General features: G+C 46.7%; 1 protein-coding gene, 1 long non-coding RNA gene and 1 other non-coding gene across 7 annotated transcripts in view; 1 reads left to right on the forward strand and 2 right to left on the reverse strand.

The window, feature by feature from the left end:
* Positions 1-11554, forward strand: part of FSD2 (fibronectin type III and SPRY domain containing 2) — a 44946-nt gene extending 33392 nt beyond the window's left edge. For all 3 annotated transcript variants that reach the window (XM_044932839.2, XM_044932841.2, XM_044932840.2), the window contains 6 exons: positions 698-832; positions 1571-1721; positions 3807-3940; positions 5047-5179; positions 8302-8478; positions 10622-11554. In XM_044932839.2, coding sequence (XP_044788774.2) covers positions 698-832; positions 1571-1721; positions 3807-3940; positions 5047-5179; positions 8302-8478; positions 10622-10874 — 983 coding nt within the window. In that variant the 3' untranslated portion in view covers positions 10875-11554. The remainder of the gene's footprint in view (positions 1-697; positions 833-1570; positions 1722-3806; positions 3941-5046; positions 5180-8301; positions 8479-10621) is intronic.
* Positions 11555-12938: 1384 nt separating this feature from the next.
* On the reverse strand, positions 12939-16570 carry LOC102397046. 3 transcript variants are annotated; one of them, XR_006546810.2, is made up of 4 exons: positions 16442-16570; positions 15401-15555; positions 14615-14692; positions 12939-13255 (listed from the first exon to the last, which is right to left on the reverse strand). It is a non-coding gene; the product is annotated as an uncharacterized LOC102397046 (long non-coding RNA). The 3 variants fall into 3 exon arrangements; XR_006546812.2 differs by having other exon boundaries at positions 14615-14706; XR_006546809.2 differs by lacking the exon at positions 14615-14692.
* Positions 14069-14195, reverse strand: LOC112581021. The gene has a single exon (XR_003105470.1). It is a non-coding gene; the product is annotated as a small Cajal body-specific RNA 15 (non-coding RNA).
* Positions 16571-16876: the final 306 nt, after the last annotated feature.

Below are 16876 nucleotides of genomic sequence, written 5' to 3' on the forward strand. Positions count from 1 at the left end.
TCTAGGGCATCAGCTGCAGTGCTGGGGGCCTCTGTTCACATCATGACCACATTCTTCAGGAGGCTGGCCCAGGGTCATTTCATGGAAATGGAAGCATTCCTGGCAGGAAGAGGACAAGGCACCCGTGCCCCAGCACTGCCCAAACCTCTGCTTGCACCATGTTTGAAGTGGTTCCATTGGCCAAAGAAAGTTACGTGGTTAAGCCCAGACTGCAATGGATAGTGGGAAAGACCAGTCCTCTCAATGGAAGGATCAGCAGAGTCTCATTGCAGCGGGGCATGCATACACAGCCGACGGGGATTGGTAGCCAGTTCTGTATCTACCTCAGGGAAGATAGATTATAGTACAGTGAACTCGGAGCCAGTTGACCTATTTGGGGCTTGAATTCCATTTATTTATTTATGTTCATCCTGGGTCTTTGTGGCTGTGCACAGGCTTTCTCTAGTTGCAGCCAGTGGGGGCTACTCTCTAGTTGTGGTGTGCAGGCTTCTCACTGTGGTGGCTTCTCTCGTTGTGGCTCCAGGGCTCTAGAGCACAGGCTCAGTAGTTGTGGCACGTGAGCTGAGTTGCCCCGCAGCATATGGAATCCACCCAGACCAGGGATCAAACTGGTGTCCCCTGCATTTGCAGGTAGATTCCTAACCGCTGGACTACCAGGGAAGTTCTAGGTTTTAATTCCTATCATTTTTCCCCCCAGAGGTTACAATGACCATCAAAGAAACATACTGCTCAGTGACAAACCTGTTGCCAAACACGCAGTATGAGTTTTGGGTCACAGCTCAGAACAGGGCCGGCCTCAGCCCCACCAGTGAGCGTGCGGTGTACATGACAGGTAAGGGGCCACTTGTAGGACCTTCACTGAAGGGGACCCAGAAGTCTCGGCTTTCTTGATGGGGGCAGGGCTTTGATGTCACTTGGAAGGACAGGAATAGCTTGGCACTTCTTTCCTTTCATTTAGTACGCCAAATCTGTATGCCTGATATGGCAGGGACATTTTTTCACAGTTGGTCTCAAAAGAAGATAAGGTACTGCCCTTGGACACAGTTTCACAGACACATTTGAACCATGCAGCCATCCTCCACTCCAGAGATATCTGCAAGTGATTCCCTGGTGTTCCTTTGGGCTGTTAGAATACTGCACTTTGGATGGCTTATAAACAACAGAAATTTATTCCTCGTGGTTCTGGAGGCTGGGAAGTCCAAGATCAAGGTGCCAGCAGATTCAGTGTCAGGGAAGGACACTTTCTGGTTCAGAGTGGCCTTTTTTTGCTGTGTCCTCCTATGATGGAACTGGGCAAGAGAGTTCATTGGGTTTCCTTGTATAATAAACCCCTTCAACTCTCAGGACCTAGGCACTTCTTGGAGACTCCAGTTATCATCACACTGGGGAATAGGTTTCAACATATGAATTTGGAGGGGGACATGATTGTCTAGGCTGAAACACCTGGTTTGCCTTTTATTGCACTGAACCTCTTGTAGGAAGAGAGGGCTTGTGATGTGTGCTGTGTTCTGGAGCACTAGGCTGAATGTGACAGAAGGGTTGTTCCTCTCTCCGTTTCCCCTGCATTTAGCGCCTTGTCCCCCCATTATAAAAAGCAAAGAGATAAGGAGCTGCGAGGAGGCTGCGCTCATCTCCTGGGAGTCTGGAAACCTGAACCCTGTAGACTCATACACGGTGGAGCTGACCCAGGCAGAGACGCCGGGGGCCTCGGGTGTAACTGAGTGAGTCACAAGGGGCGTTGGCTAGGCACGAGAGGCCTTGACACAGTGACACAGCTTAGGAAAAGTATGGCATCTGGAGAGAAAGTTAAATACAGGAACCCTGATTTTAGATTGCTTAGTTTCATGAGAAGTAACTGGAATGTTGTGATTGAAGATAAATGATGGATGAGTGAAAAAGTGACTAAGTGGTAAACCTCAGGTTTGCTTTCTTAGTCCAACCAGGGTTTCCCATTATTCATTCAACAAGTATTGAGTGTACAGATGGTGCCTGGGCACTGGTAACCCCGAGAGACAAATTCCCTACCCTGACAGAGCTGACAGTCTGAGTTGGGGGAAATAGACAAAAACCAAGAAAACAAATGCTTAAAACACACAGTAGCATGAAGGGAAAAGAAACGAAATGAAATAGGGAATGCAGTGGAGGTGGAGGCTTACTTTGAAGAGAGTGGACATTTGAACTAAGACCAGATGGATGGGAAGGGAGGAGGCCTGAGAAGAGTGGGTGCAGGCAAGGCCTGGCTACTGGGCAGGAATGAGCTTCCTGCACTGGAGGAACCAAGAAACCCACCTGGCTGGAACTTGAGGAGGAGAAAGAATCAAGGCAAGCAGAAATGAAAGAGAATTGAATTCAATGTACAAAGAACATCATGTCCCTGGTGGTCAGCTGCCTGGAGGCTCATGTTCCCTTCTGGTTGGCAGAAATCTGGAGGAGTTCACAACTAGAAGAGGGCTGGATTCAGGAACCACAAAGGCCTGCAGATCCTACAAGTCTACAGCTGTGTACAGTGGAGGAATTATGGCTAGGCCTCTGGATTACAACCAGGCAGTCCAGAAGCTTATCAAAGGCAGCCAAGTGCAGGGGCTGCCCTACTGTGCACCAACCCAACTTTAGAGAAATGGAGGAGGAGGGGTTGGTGTCAACTGTTAGGGAGACAGATTGTTCTACACTAAATTCAGGGCTTGGGACCTGGCCATATGCCCCACCCCCTGCCCCCAAACCCCGGCCTAAATTCATGTGTCCACAACCACATCAGGGCTTGCTAACCTGGGTTATCTATTTCAGGGATCCTCAGGAGCAGGGAAGGGAGTTCAGTGGTCTGACCACACCCCCCACACCCCACACCCCACCCCCCACACCCCCCACACCCCCGCCAAATGGTTTGGATTTCCTTTGCAACTTGTGCTGATACTTTAAACCCTTTACACTGGGGGTCATCAGAAAGCTGGTCAGGGACTGAGGTGACCTGGGCAGTGCTTACTCTCCTAGTATAGATCTAATCATGGCATCCCTGAAGAAGACAAAATTTCTTCACTAGCTCTGGCCCCTTCCCACCTGTCCAGCTTATCCCCACCAGCTCACCCTCCCTCAACCACATGGGTCATATTTTATTAATAGTTCCTTTTACTTTCTATCCTTCTTCCTGCCACAGGGCCTTTGCACATGCTTCTTCTATGAAAGAGACTCCTCTATTCTCTTTCTTATCCATTTACCTCCCAGTCATTCTTCAAAGTTCAGCTCGAAAACACCTCTCAGCTAGTTGTACCTTCCATAATACACCATCAACTTGTCATGTTACCATCTTATGTTTCTTCCAGTGATGGCTTGAGAAATGCCTTTCTTCTAGACTGGAAGCTCTATGAGGGCAGCAGCTACATTCCATTTCCCCCAGGGCCCCTCTATATCAGCTCTAGTCAGATCATTTGTTCATAAACACAGACTGAAAGCCTGCTGTGAGCCCGGCTCTGTGCTTAGTTTGTGGTACTTGGCCCCTGCCCTCAGAGAGGGGCCTGTCAGACAGGCTGACACACACTGGATTCAACTGCATGCACGCCCCACTGATGCAGCGTTAGACCCAGACTGAGTGCAGTGCTGGATGCCTGGGACACAGGGTGGGGGGCTTGGACGGGCGAGAGCCACAGACAGAAAGGATACAAGAAAATGAGAAAAGGGGACCCTATTGGGAGGGAGCATTGAGGAGAGCCTCAGTCCTGCCTGTGCCGCTGCTGGGGGTCAGCGGGGAGGGGCTGGTGCTTGGGTCTGTCTGCCCCAGCCCCTCGGTGATGTCCGCATGCCTCCTCACCCAGGTCTGTTGTGGGCATCCCGACCTGCGAGTGCCTGGTGCAGCTGCAGCCCCGACAGAACTACACCATCTATGTGAGAGCCCTCAATGTGGGCGGCCCCAGCGCAAGGAGTGAGCCCGCTACCGTCCACACCACAGGTCTGTTCCCCCACCACACACGCACTGGACCCAAAGTTACCCCTTCGTGGCAGACCCAGTGCTGCTGTGACTTCATTGGAAAAATCAGTGAACGTTCACTAATACGAACACATGGCAAATCAGGCTAGGAAGGGACTTGGGGCGATCAAAGCCCTGGGGTCCCATTTTACAGAAGGGGGGCACTTTATTTTTTCTGGCTGCACCACCCATCACATGGGAACTTGGTTCCCCATCGGGACATCGAACCCGCACCCCCTGCATTGGAAGCGTCTTAATCCATGGACTGCCAGGGAAATCCCCATTCTGTAACTTTTTTTTTTTTTTGGTGTGCTTTGTTTTAACCATAATTCAGAGATGGTTGTACAATCTCCTCCCTTCTCTCTCACTGCCCTCATTGAAAGTTGGATTTTGCTAACGTTTGTCAAATTGATCACTAGTAATTCCCTCAATTCCTATTCCCCTTGGCAAACAGGTTAGAAATTCCTGTTCACCTGCAGGTATTTATAGCCTCCCAGTGAAGAGTGCAGCCACTGGAATCAGATGGGCTTGGGGTTTGGGTTTTTTGTTGTTGTTGTTATTTTTATGTTTATTTTTATTCCTTATGTTTATTTTTATTTTGTTTTTTGAAGTATTTATTTATTTGACTGCACTGGGTCTCAGTTGTGACACATGGGATCTAGTTCCCTGACCAGGGATGGAACCCAGGCCCCCTGCATTGGGAACATGGAGTCTTAGCCACCAGGGATGTCTCTGGGGTTCCAATTGGAGTTCTAGCATCTACAGCTGATGATAGGACCACCCTGCCCCTCTGTTTCCTCTTCTACAAAATGGAAATACTAACACCTGGATACTTGTAAGGTGTGAATGGGATAAGACTCAACAAACAGCTTAGCTCAGTACTAGACACCCAGTAACGCCCTACCCATGTAAACTGCCATCATTATCAGCACGAGGGGCATCACCAGGCAAGGTCCAGGCTCACCAGTGTTAGACAGGGAGCTAACTCCAGCCACACGTGGTGAGGCCCCGGCCTGTGTGGAGTGCAACGTGGAGAAAGCAGTGTAGTGATTGGCTTGGGGGGTCTCCATGTGCCTCCCCCCTCGCAGGCAGCTACTTCCCCCTGGACGAGCACACCTGCCATCCCCGGCTGACTGTATCTGAAGATGGGCTCACGGTTGTGCGAAGCGAGAGGAGAGGCCCCGCCAGGGAGCCAGTCCCCAGCGACACCCAGTTTACCAGGTACTGTACCAGCCCTTCACCTGAACAGCTCATGAACCCCCCTAATATGTGCTGTTATTCGGGTACTGGTGGATTATGACTGATGAAGCCTTGAAAGGGGCTTCAGGCTCTGACTCCCAGAAATGAGGGAGAGGGAGGGGAGGAGGGGAGACTGGGGAGGGGTAGTAGGGGTCTGACCAATGTCAGAAGGGGAGACGTGGCTTCTGAGTGGAGTCCTGGGCTCCCAGAGCAGTGGGAGAACAAGGACCCAGCCCCTCAGTGCAGAGCCCAGAGCTCTCTCTCCCACTGGGCAATACTTTCTAACAAAACTCCTGGTGAAAAACCAAAGCTGGTGGAAGGAATGATGATCATGCAGGCGCAAGACCTGAGGGAGGGGTGTCCATCAAAGATGCGCCCTGTCTGTCTGGACTGATGCTATTTTCAGAACTTAGTACTTAAGGTCGAAATGATGTATTAATTAATACCTTGCTGCTGCTGCTGCTAATAAGTCGCTTCAGTCATTTCCGACTCTGTACGACCCCATAGACAGCAGCCCACCAGGCTCCCCCATCCCTGGGATTCTCCAGGCAAGAACACTGGAGTGGGTCGCCATTTCCTTCTCCAATGCATGAAAGTGAAAAGTGAAAGTGAAGTCACTCAGTTGTGTCCGACTCTCAGCAACCCCATGAACTGCAGCCTACCAGGCTCCTCCATCCATGGGAGTTTCCAGGCAAGAGTAGTGGAGTGGGTTGCCATTTATTAATACCTTGCATGCCATGTGCTAAATTGCTTCAATCATGTCCAACTCTTTGCGACCCTATGGACTGTAGCCCACCAGGCTCCTCTGTCCATGGTTCTTTACCACTGGTACTACCTGGGAAGCCCTCATTATACCTTACTTCTTTCCAAATACTTAAAGAAGACTTAAAATAGGGGCCAAGGAACTTCCCTGGCAGTCCAGTAGTTAAGACTGTGCCTTCCAGTGCAGGGAATGTGGGTTTGATCCCTTGTGGGGAAGCTAAGATACCACATGCCTCAGTGCCCCCCCAAAAAAGAAGCAATATTGTAAAAAATTCAATAAAGACTTTTAAAATGGTTCACATAAAAAGAAATCTAAAAAATGGGGGGAGAGCAAATGTACCCTACTGAAATAGAAAAATCACAGCAGTGGATAAAAAAAAAAAAAGAACATGGCTTAACTTCAAGGGCTAATTTCTGTTTTTAAGATTAAATATTAAACACAGTTCTCAGCTTCTTGGTAATCAGGATAGAAAGAATTCTTGGTGGGCTGGTCTCAGAGTCAGGAGGATCTTCTAAGGAAGAAAGGACTTAGGAGGCCAGAGGGGCTACCGATGAACAACTGCATCTAGCCTCCCTGCCTGCGTCCTGGGCTGTCTCATAACTGTCTCTTCCTCTGACGCTGGCTCCCTGCTGACCTTCTTACTGCATGTGTGTTATGCACCTACTATCTGTTCCCTGGTGGCTCAGATGGTAAAGACCGCAGGAGACCCTGGTTCGATTCCTGGGTCAGGAAGATCCCTCAGAGAAGGGAATGGCTACCCACTCCAATGTTCTTGCCTGGAGAATCCCATGGACAAAGGAGCTGGCGGGTTACAGTCCACGAGGTCACATAGAGTCGGACACGACTGAGCGACCAACACACACATCTGTGCCAGCTTGTGAGAGCAGAGCAGCACAGAGTACAGTGGAACCCAACTTTATCCTTCCTTGCCTCCACCCAGTCAACACTGGGTTGGCAGGGCAGAGAGGAATAAGAAACAATAAAGTTCTTACCTGCGTTGAGAAACAAAATGAAACTGATCAAATCTTAAAGTTCTTATTGACTTTTTTCCAATAATTCTTGAGTTGGGCAGCCCCTGAAATCTAGGAGGTAGAGAGGAGGTCCAAGGAGCTGTACAGAATGAAAGACTTTTTCAGGTGGAGGGGATCAGGAACAAGGAAATTATACTTCCAGGCAAAAAAAGCAGGTTGGTTAAATGTCCACCGGCAGAGGAATGGATAAAGAAGATGTGGTACATATATACAATAGAATACTGCTGAGCCACTAGAAAGAATGGAATAATGCCATTTGCAACAATATGGATGGCTCTAGAGATTGTCTTACTGAGTGAAGACAGAGGAGGAGAAATATCATATGACATCCCTTTTATGTGGAATCTAAAAAGAAATGACACAAACAAGATTACAAAACAGAGACTCACAGACTTAGAGAACGAACTTATGGTTGTCAGGGGGTATGGGAAGGGATAGTCAGGGAGTTTGGAATGAATGTGTACACACTTCTATATTTAAGATGGATAACCAACAAGAACCTACTGTTATGCAGCAACCTGGATGGGAAGGGAGTTTGGGGGAGAATGGATACAGGTATATGTGTGGCTGAGTCCCTTCACTGTTCACCTGAAACTATCACAACATTGTTAATTGGCTATACCCCAATACAAAATTTAAAAAAAAATTTTTTTTAAAAAGCAGGTTGGCTGTGGTAAGGTTCCTTTCCTTTAGGAAAGGTCAGGGGTCTCTCAGGCATATTACCTAACTAGTGTTCTGATTGACTGGTTTAAAATTCCATTTAGGTGAAAGGTAAAACTGTAAGTAAGTTGTCACTGACTGGTGACATGGGGCTTGGCACACAGAGCTCCAGTTTGGGCCTGTGGTCTTGTTCATTTGTTTTTAATATTTAATTATTTAGCTGCACTGAGCCTTAGTTGCAGCATGTGGACTCTTGGTTCCAGGGCAGGAATCGAACCTGGGCTCCCTGCATTGTGAGCACAGTCTTAACCACTGGACCACAAGGAAAGTCCTCAATCTCTTTCTTGTTTAAGGAACAAGTGAACCAAATCTTTTTGTTACTGTAAAAAGCCCTGTTGCTGAAAAAGCACACAGAGTGGGCTTGTCTCCTCCTCACCTGTGACCAGCATTGTACTAACCTTCTGATCTTCAGCATCGGGCAGCTGAGCTTTGAGAGCAAAGGTTGTGCCGCCTTACAAATGGGGTCTTTGAACACCTGCCTCCACCCTTCCTGATCACTTACTGACTGACCCCAGCAGTTGGGGCTGCTCACCTGCACAGCCAGGCGTGGGTCAGCCCAAATGACACATACTTCTACTTTCTAAACCCAGGTGTGCTGCAGTCATGGGAAACCTAATTCCAGTCCGAGGGCGCCATTACTGGGAGGTGGAGGTGGACGAGTGTTTGGACTACACGGTGGGTGTGGCCTTTGAAGATGTCCCCAGACAGGAGGACCTGGGGGCAAACCACCTCTCCTGGTGCATGAGGCACACATTTGCGTCATCAAGGTAGGGCGAAATCTGGGTACCCGAGATCAAAACGTGCTTTGCTAAGAAGAGAGCAAGAGGTTTTCATGGGTAATAACTAAGGCCCACATCATGTTTTCTAAAGTACGCTAAGATGTTTCAGGACTCATTTCCTGCCCCTTTCCCTAAAGTCCAGCTAGAGAGAGAAAGCAGCTCTAGGTACTTTTGATAAAATAGCTAAAATTTGTGGAGCGCTTATTCTGTGTTAAGCATTGCTCAACAACCTTACACATACTGTCTTGTTTACTTCTCACAGTTGTATTATCCCATTTACTTGTTTTGGCTGTGCTGGGTCTTCATTGCTTCTCGGGCTCTTCTCTAGAGGCGCCGAGCAGGGGCTACTCTCTAGTTGCAGTGTGTGGGCTTCTCATTGCGTTGGCTCCTCTTGCTGTGGAGCGCAGGCTCTAGAGCATGTGGGCTCAGTAGTTGTGGCCCTGGGTTCTAGAGCGTAGGCTTAATAGTTGTAGCACTCGGGTTTAGTTACTCTGTGGCATGTGGGACTTTCCCAGACCAGAGAGGGGAAACTGTGTTTCCTGCATTGGCAGGTGGATTCTTTACACAGAGCCACTGCCAACATGGATTCAGGGCTTGGATTCAAACCCAGGCAGTCTGGCTCCAAAGACAGCATTCTTCACCACTAAGTGATTGGTTTTACATTTATGTTCAACTTCAGTGTTACTAAATGAAGTTTGACTTGAAGCCCCAAGTCCAACCTTTTTGGTAGAAGTGGGCAGAAGCTTAATGGTTATGATTAATTCTGGTTTGCTTCTGCTGCTAAAAGCATTCTGTCCTCTAATGGGAAAATCCACAAGGCCCAGGCCAATAGACACTTCAGACTTAGAAGGCCATGAGTGCAACCTCCCCTTTTATCACCCCACTTTCCCAGCATCGTGTGTACTATGAGGCCTCTGACCCTCAACTTGCTGAAACCTATTAATGTTTCACAGTGAAACCTCGATCATGGTTAGTTAAATGTTGCCATGCCCAAGCAATTGTGAGACCAGCCTTCTTCCTGTAAGGCATTACGACTAAAATGTGGTCTAATATGCACTCTGCTAGACCTCAGACCCACTTCGGAGAATGCAAGAAACACCATGCACTGAGCCACACACTGTTTTTGAATATTCTGCCTGAAGTAAGACTAAAAATCAGTCTCCTCTCTTAGTTAAGAAAGAGGGGCATAAAGGAAGAATGGGCATCTGTGTGGAGTGGGAGGGGTAAGGCTAAAAGAAGGGTGGGAACACAGACAGAGTAGGACAGGAAGGGCAAAAAGCTGAGTGCTTGAGCAGGCTCTAAGTCCCACCTTGGAAAGATGTTGGGGTGTGTGTGTGTGTGTGTGTGTGTGTGTGTGTGTGTTCACAATGGAGGACTTGCACTTTTTGACTCATAGACTCTATAGATGGTGGGAGGGAAAGTAGAGGGTGACTGCTCAGTTGAGAAAAAATAAGGTGAACTGGGATGGAAATGGGCTGGTTTGCTCCAGCATGTTCTTAAGTGTTCACCCCAACTGTGTGGACCCCCTGCCGGCACACAGAGCTCTTCACGTGCCCATAGTGGGGCAGCGTTAGGCAATTCCCTTGGCGGGCTTTGGCTTCAGCCACTTCCAAGCACACAGGAGAGGCAACCTCCCTTTGTGGTGAAACCCTCCCCTGGCGGGAGAGGGTGCCAGTGCATACAGTACCGAGTGGTGACAGCCCCCAGGTGCCCCGCTTGGCCTGAAAGTTTAAGAACGGGATGCCTCACAGTTATGTGCAGATTATACGTAAAGGCCCCGTTTACCGCATGAAAGATCGCGAAGTTCCCTGTTTCAAATGTCTTTTATTTCAGGGGATTTCACATCTGAACCTTGAAATCCACATTTTTAAACATATGATTTCTATACAAATTTTGATGCAGTATGAGTTTATGATACTGTGTGTTAAGTTTTCTAGGTTGTGGCTGCTCAGAGTTTTGAAACGTAAGTTTCTTAGGACAAAGAGATGTATAGTTTTAGAAATGGCCTGTTGATATTCATTTAATGAAGGAAAATAATATAATTATAGGAGTATTTGAAAATTGAAATGTTCTGTAAATAGCCCATCCACAGAGTTTCTGAAGTTTTGCTATATCAACATTTAATCTTCAGGCATAAGTATGAATTTCTACACAACAAGACAACTCCAGACATAAGAATAACGGTTCCCCCAAAGAAGATTGGTATCCTGTTAGACTATGAAAATGCAAAGTTGTCATTTTTCAATGTGGACATTTCTCAGCATCTGTATACATTCAGCTGTCAGCTTCACCAGTTTGTGCATCCCTGTTTTTCCCTGGAAAAGCCTGGCTGCCTGAAGATACACAACGGCATTTCGATGCCAAAACACGTCACTTTCTATTAGCGCACTCTGCTTGTCTCTCTTCCGTGCCAACCCCTCTCCCAGCCACTCACACCTCAGCTGCCTGAACTTGGCATTCAAGCACCGTGCACCCAGCGTCACTTTCGGCTCGTTACCTGGCAGCCTGGTGTGCTGGATTCATTTCACCTGACTTGGATCCTGTGCACTGCCACCTTTGTGAGGCTTGGTTACTCAGTTCTAGTCCTGGTTCTAAAATGAAGGTTCAAACTAAACTCAAAAGTCTTTAAGGCTGTCAAACTGCATTGGTCTATTTGTGTATATGCAAAGTATCTGAGTCTCCAAGGCCTGCGGAGCTTGGGGGAAGAGGAGGGAAGATTCATGTTAGTGGCTCAGGCTGCCCCAGCACTTGTGACATCTCATTAGTTGGCTTGAGAAGGCAAGAGGCCACCAGCAAAGAGAACCAGGGAAGCCATATGCTCTTCTCAGCGGCATTCTCGTTTTCCCAGTGGCAGTCTGGAGGGTGAGGTTTCTCCCATCAAGTACTTTCTAAAAACCTGTTCCTCTCCTTCATGGTATTTATGCCCTCTAATTTTGAAGTGACCTTTGTAATGCCTGATTCCACAAAAGCCAGACAGTGTCTGTCTTGTTCAGCACTCAGTCCCTGAGGGCTGACATGTGCACGCTGAGTATCTGTTGAATAAAAGAGCATCTTTTTCATCCACCCACTGCTCTTCAGCCTATCACTGCTCTACACGTGAGGCACGGCAGGGCTCGTTCAAGCTACGGCAAAAGACCTATGACCAGGAGATGGAGGGGAGGCAGTGTGTCAGAAGAGGGGCACCTGGGGCTTGGTGGCCTGGTCGGTAAAGACGCAACATCCCGTGCTTCCTGGTGTCACACACAAATACTACACATGTTGCTTTCACTGTGTGCATGTTGGGGACATGGTGGGAGGCCAGGGGGCCCTCGTAGGTCTGGTCAACATAGACACCAGTAGTTGTAACTGATTCTAGGAACTGACCTATAAGGTAAAGACAACCATATCTGAAATTGGAAGACCCGAGTTTGATTGCTATGTTATAGCCACTTTGCTTTAGGCCCTAGAAAAGTCACACTATCTCCCTGAGCTTGTTTCCCTTTGAACAAAGAGAAAAATAACACTTATGTGCGTGCATGCATGCCAAGTCACTTCACTCATATCTGACTCTGTGTGACCCCATGGGCTGTAGCCCGCCAGGCTCCTCTATCCATGGGATTCTCCAGGCAAGAATACTGGAGTGGGTTGCCATTTCCTCCTCTGGGGGATCTTCCCAACCAGGGATCAAACCCGCATGTCTCCTTCAGTGGCAGGCGGGTTCTCTACCACTAGCACCAGCTGGGGAGCCCTTGTCTTTATAGGAGAGATTTAATGACAAACATGAGAATGCAGAACCACGTATGACAGAGAGCAGATGCACAAGTCTTTTAGGAGAAAACATCAGCCCGCCAAGTACAGAGCTGAGCGCCGTGGGGAGAGGTGGTCTCCTGCCAGCAGCTTCCAGGCCTCCTGCCTCGCTGCTCTCCTGTGTTCTGTGAGGTCCACGCCCAGCCCTCTCGGCTGCATCTCTGGTTTGGTTCTTGAGTTCAAGTTTCCGGTGCCAGTTCTCAGAGACAATTTACTATCATGTCCTGTAGGTGCTTCTTTTAACATATATGCCCGGATCCCATCACTTAGGGTTTTGTGTTAACTGAAAAATCTTTCATGCTTCCCAGTACATGCTGAGTCTGACACAAGGAACCCCTATTATCTCCTATCTCAAAACCCTGCCTATTCATATAAATAAGAACTCAGATTCTTAAACTCACAACTCAACCTGACAATCTTAAAGCTCCTTACACACACACATACATCTCTGCCCTACCCTGAAATAAGGAAGTAGCACAGAGATGGCTCAAATTGCAATATGTGTGTGTGTGTGTGTGTATGTGTGTATTCAAAAATGCTCTCAGCTACTAAAAAAACTACAGAGTAGGAAGTTGGACCTCATAGATCAAGTAAGTTTGAATGCAGGGTTTTTCAGGCTTTATTTCACATATAAGATAAAATGGATAAAAACTAGGCACATATAAGGTTTTAATAAGATTTTATTTTGCTCAAGGAAAAATGGTCTACAATTAGCTTTGACATTTAAAATCCACTTAATTTAAACAAGGCAGATGACCAACTTCAAGCATCACAATTACTCAGCATAAAGAACCTTTAATATGTTTCTCATCATCTACAAGAAAAAAAAAGTCTAGAAAAGAACCAAAACAAAACTTTTTTTTTTTTTTTGTAACTATTCTAATTCCTTAAAATGCCAAGAACTATCTACTGAAACTACATTTCAACAAGGGGCAGGATTTACCTCAAGGCCATGTTCACCTGCAACCTGCTGATAAATCTGTTAAAAAACAAAACAGAAAAAGATTAAAAAAAAAAAAAATCAGACCACTGTAGCCACAATCCTTCATAATGGGCAATTAAGACAAAAGGTATCAAAATCTGTTCTTTTCTTAGCTTTACCTATATCACCATATAACTCTTGAGCAAGTAATTAACATAAGCTTTGGCCTCCCACCTTAACAAAGGGGAAAGGGAATATGTAAAACCACCATAGAATCCTGGTGTAGACTAACAGGGATTCAGAGATTTAGAACACTCAAGACCTAAGGCACCCTTATTAGATGAGATTGCAAAGTTGGTTAGAGACTTGGGATATAAAATGACACTGGTTTCTAGTAAAACTGAATCGCCTTTTCTTTGGAGAAGTATTATGTTTAATAACCGACTTCCTGTTGATTCAAACTACAGTTTGCAAGCACTTGTACACATCCAATAAAATATTTCTGAAGCTTGTGCTCGGTCATCAGTCTGCTCTTTCCATCTTCCAGCACGTGTGAAAACCTTACACGGCTCACACACTGACAGCTGCCCCCAGCACGATTCACCATGATGCAGCATTCTGTAAACACCACTATGCTGGTCTCCAACCAAGGGCGTTTAGCCATCTGGAGACTTCCTGGACACTCTGAAGCCTGCACTACAGGAAAGGTCCTCTCCTCCACTTTCCTAACCAACCTCTCCAATTTCCAATCACTTTCCTATCAATTAAAGAGTAAGAGTCTCATAGGTTCGCTAAGTCTCTCTTCACCCTCACTCATCTCTGTATTTACTACTCCTATTTTCTACAGAAGATGATGCAAACTGTTATCATTGCTGTTGGTAGATAAGTAGGTCTTGAATTCATTTTGCACACAAGACCTGTTCTATCTACCTTTTCATTTAGGAGGCTAAAAGCAGAGTCAGCTTGACTTCAAGGACTCTATTTTGTTAGTCTCCAGAAGAACATGACAAGTCCAACTTTTAGAACACTGTCTTCTAGCATGTCAAGATACTGAGGGAATGGTCATTTATTACTTTTATAACTTAAAAGATTTAACAGATTTGAACTCTTACATATGCTTCCTTCACAGCAACCAATGGTTAATGAACCTAGATGCAAGACACTTTGTGATTTGTAAAGAGTCCACCCAGTCAGCATCTTTTCTATCAATTAGGAAGTCTCCTGCAAGGAGCATTAACCATGAGCAGGGTACAACTATGCCCCAAGTCAGTAAAATGCTCCCAAATATTTTAGAAATGCTACTGAACAGTTCATGTCTTACTACTCCAGAGCTTCTGAACAGTTCATGTCTTACTATTACAGAGCTGCTTTTCTGCAATTCCCCAATCCCAGAAAAAAACATTAAGCCCAACTTACTAATTGATTGCCTTTTCTTCATTTTCCCCAGTTTGACAGATTCAGGTTTTTCTGCTCTATTTCCACCTCACTCAAATCCTGGTGGAATTAAACTGTCATTTATGTGAGCTATGCAAATTCAATTTAACAGCTTGCAGCTGATTAAAACAATATGCAGTCACCCAGACAGAGCCAACAAAAATGTTTTTGTAGTATGAACTTGGATTCTAATCTTGCTATCTCCCCTGTGCTCATTCCTAAACTTAAATGTGGGGATCTTTTCTTTGAAAGCACCTTAAATGTCCTTATATTCAAAAAGACCGAACTGGAGACAAGAACATAATCCACTCACTGGGAAAGAATCCAACGAACAAATTGAGGTTTCCTAGCTATGCATTTAAACAAAGCAGGAACTTAGTTTTTACAAATGGATTTACTGAGTAGATACATTACTTCTTGGTAAAACCATCCTATTATTCTGCCACTCAGAAAGATTTCTACCCTGACTTCCTTTCATCTCCCAAACACCCATCCAGTTAAGGGGGAGGGAGCAGTGAGAGAAGGAAAGCAAGAGAAGCATGAGCCAAAAATAAGGCTAACACTCTAGGTAAAACACCTGACAGTGTCTTCTGTACAATTTACAATTCAGCCACAGATTCCTGGAAATCTGGAATGACCCACCCCACCCCCACCCCCCACCCTCCCCGTTCCTTGTCCACCTGTATAAAGGCCTGTATAAAAGTCGCTTCTTAGAAGCACTGCCTAATTTCTCCCTCTCTCAGGCTGAGTTAAGTGCCACACACTCACCTCCTTCGGAATACTTAAGTGGCTATACTGCCACCATGACCTATGTCTACTCCGCTTGACTTTAAGTCAATCAAAGGCAAGAACTGTGCCTTCATAATTTCTGAATGATCGAATCACGGAAACAACGGTGTTCTGTTTTCAAAGCGCTCATATACCTGAAAAAAAGAGAGAGAGACATCAAATTGTCTTCCAAAATAACAAGCCTCTTTATTAGAAAGTGGGTTTCAAATTTCTGTGTATAGGCAGGAGCAGGGACAAGGATCCTCAACCTTTCTTCTGTCCCAGTATACCTTGGATGGATTCATATTGCACCTAAATGTACAACACCTCCCTCTTTATTCCTGCTCACTTTTTCTCCCAAAGACTTGTTTAGCAATCCAAAGAGACAGCACGGTGTGGAGGGAAGAATTCTGGGTTGGAAATGAAATCTCACTTTTAGTTTGTCTCACTAACAACCTGTGTTACTTTCAGTCGGTCTCCTCTCAGAGACTGTGCTTTAATCTAAGATGAAAGGAGGGGTAATGACCTAGACGATCCTGTTCCACCTCTAATACCAAATGATGACGCTGCTGGCCAATTCGGGAAGCTTAAAAATGACCATCCGTGAGTGTACTTTTTCAAATTAATGCAACAGGCGCTGCTACCAGGCAGGAATCATCGACTCAGAAAGGCAGGGTTCGTATAGACTTTCACGTTACATAGCTTACGCAACACAGATCTCACCCCCGTGAAATTACACCTACTTAAGTTTTTTCTTAAACTTCATTCTGAGTGTGAATTTCTCCCTTCCGTATCTATCCTCACGACTTTTCCGTGAGCTATTATCAAGCTCGTTTTTCAGACGAGGTCGAAAGAGCTGAGGACAATGAGTTAGTAATGAGACCTCGGTCGCTGGTGGCCTGACCCGGCGACAGATACACCAACACCTCACCTCTAATTCCGGTTCCCTGCAGCATCGCTTGAAGTCCGATGCTACAGACAGCCTGCTTAAAAGGTCGCTGCAGTCATCCGCTCCGCCGAGTGGCCAGAGATTAGCCTTACCTTACGCAACACAACGAGCCTGCTTTCCGGTGTCCGATGTCGGCGGCAACTCCCTTCTCCTTCCTGCAGAAAAGAGCTCCTTTCGGTTTCCGGGGCGCCAGGAGGAAGTCCCTCCCCACGCGGTGGCGTGGGGCGGTGCGTCGCGTCGAGGCGCCGTGCGCAAGCGCGGAGAATTAAGCTTGTGATATTATAAGAGGTATGCTCACTGCTGGGTAGTACAGACCGGAGGAACACTGGACAGTGGGTTGTTGTTGCTGGGTCCACGGCCGTGGGGAGAAGTCTGGGAGCCGTTGAGCGGGGCTTGGGAGAGCGACTTGGAGACGCCATCTTCTCAGAAAATAACCCCTTTCTCCAACAGAGGTCCTCCTTGAAATCGAGGCCCACGTACCCCGTCAGTTGCTTGTGTTTCTCGCTTTGCTCCACCTGTCCCATGCC

This window comes from Bubalus bubalis, chromosome 20 (assembly GCF_019923935.1).
Source record: "Bubalus bubalis isolate 160015118507 breed Murrah chromosome 20, NDDB_SH_1, whole genome shotgun sequence".
Classification (NCBI taxonomy): Eukaryota; Metazoa; Chordata; class Mammalia; order Artiodactyla; family Bovidae; genus Bubalus; species Bubalus bubalis.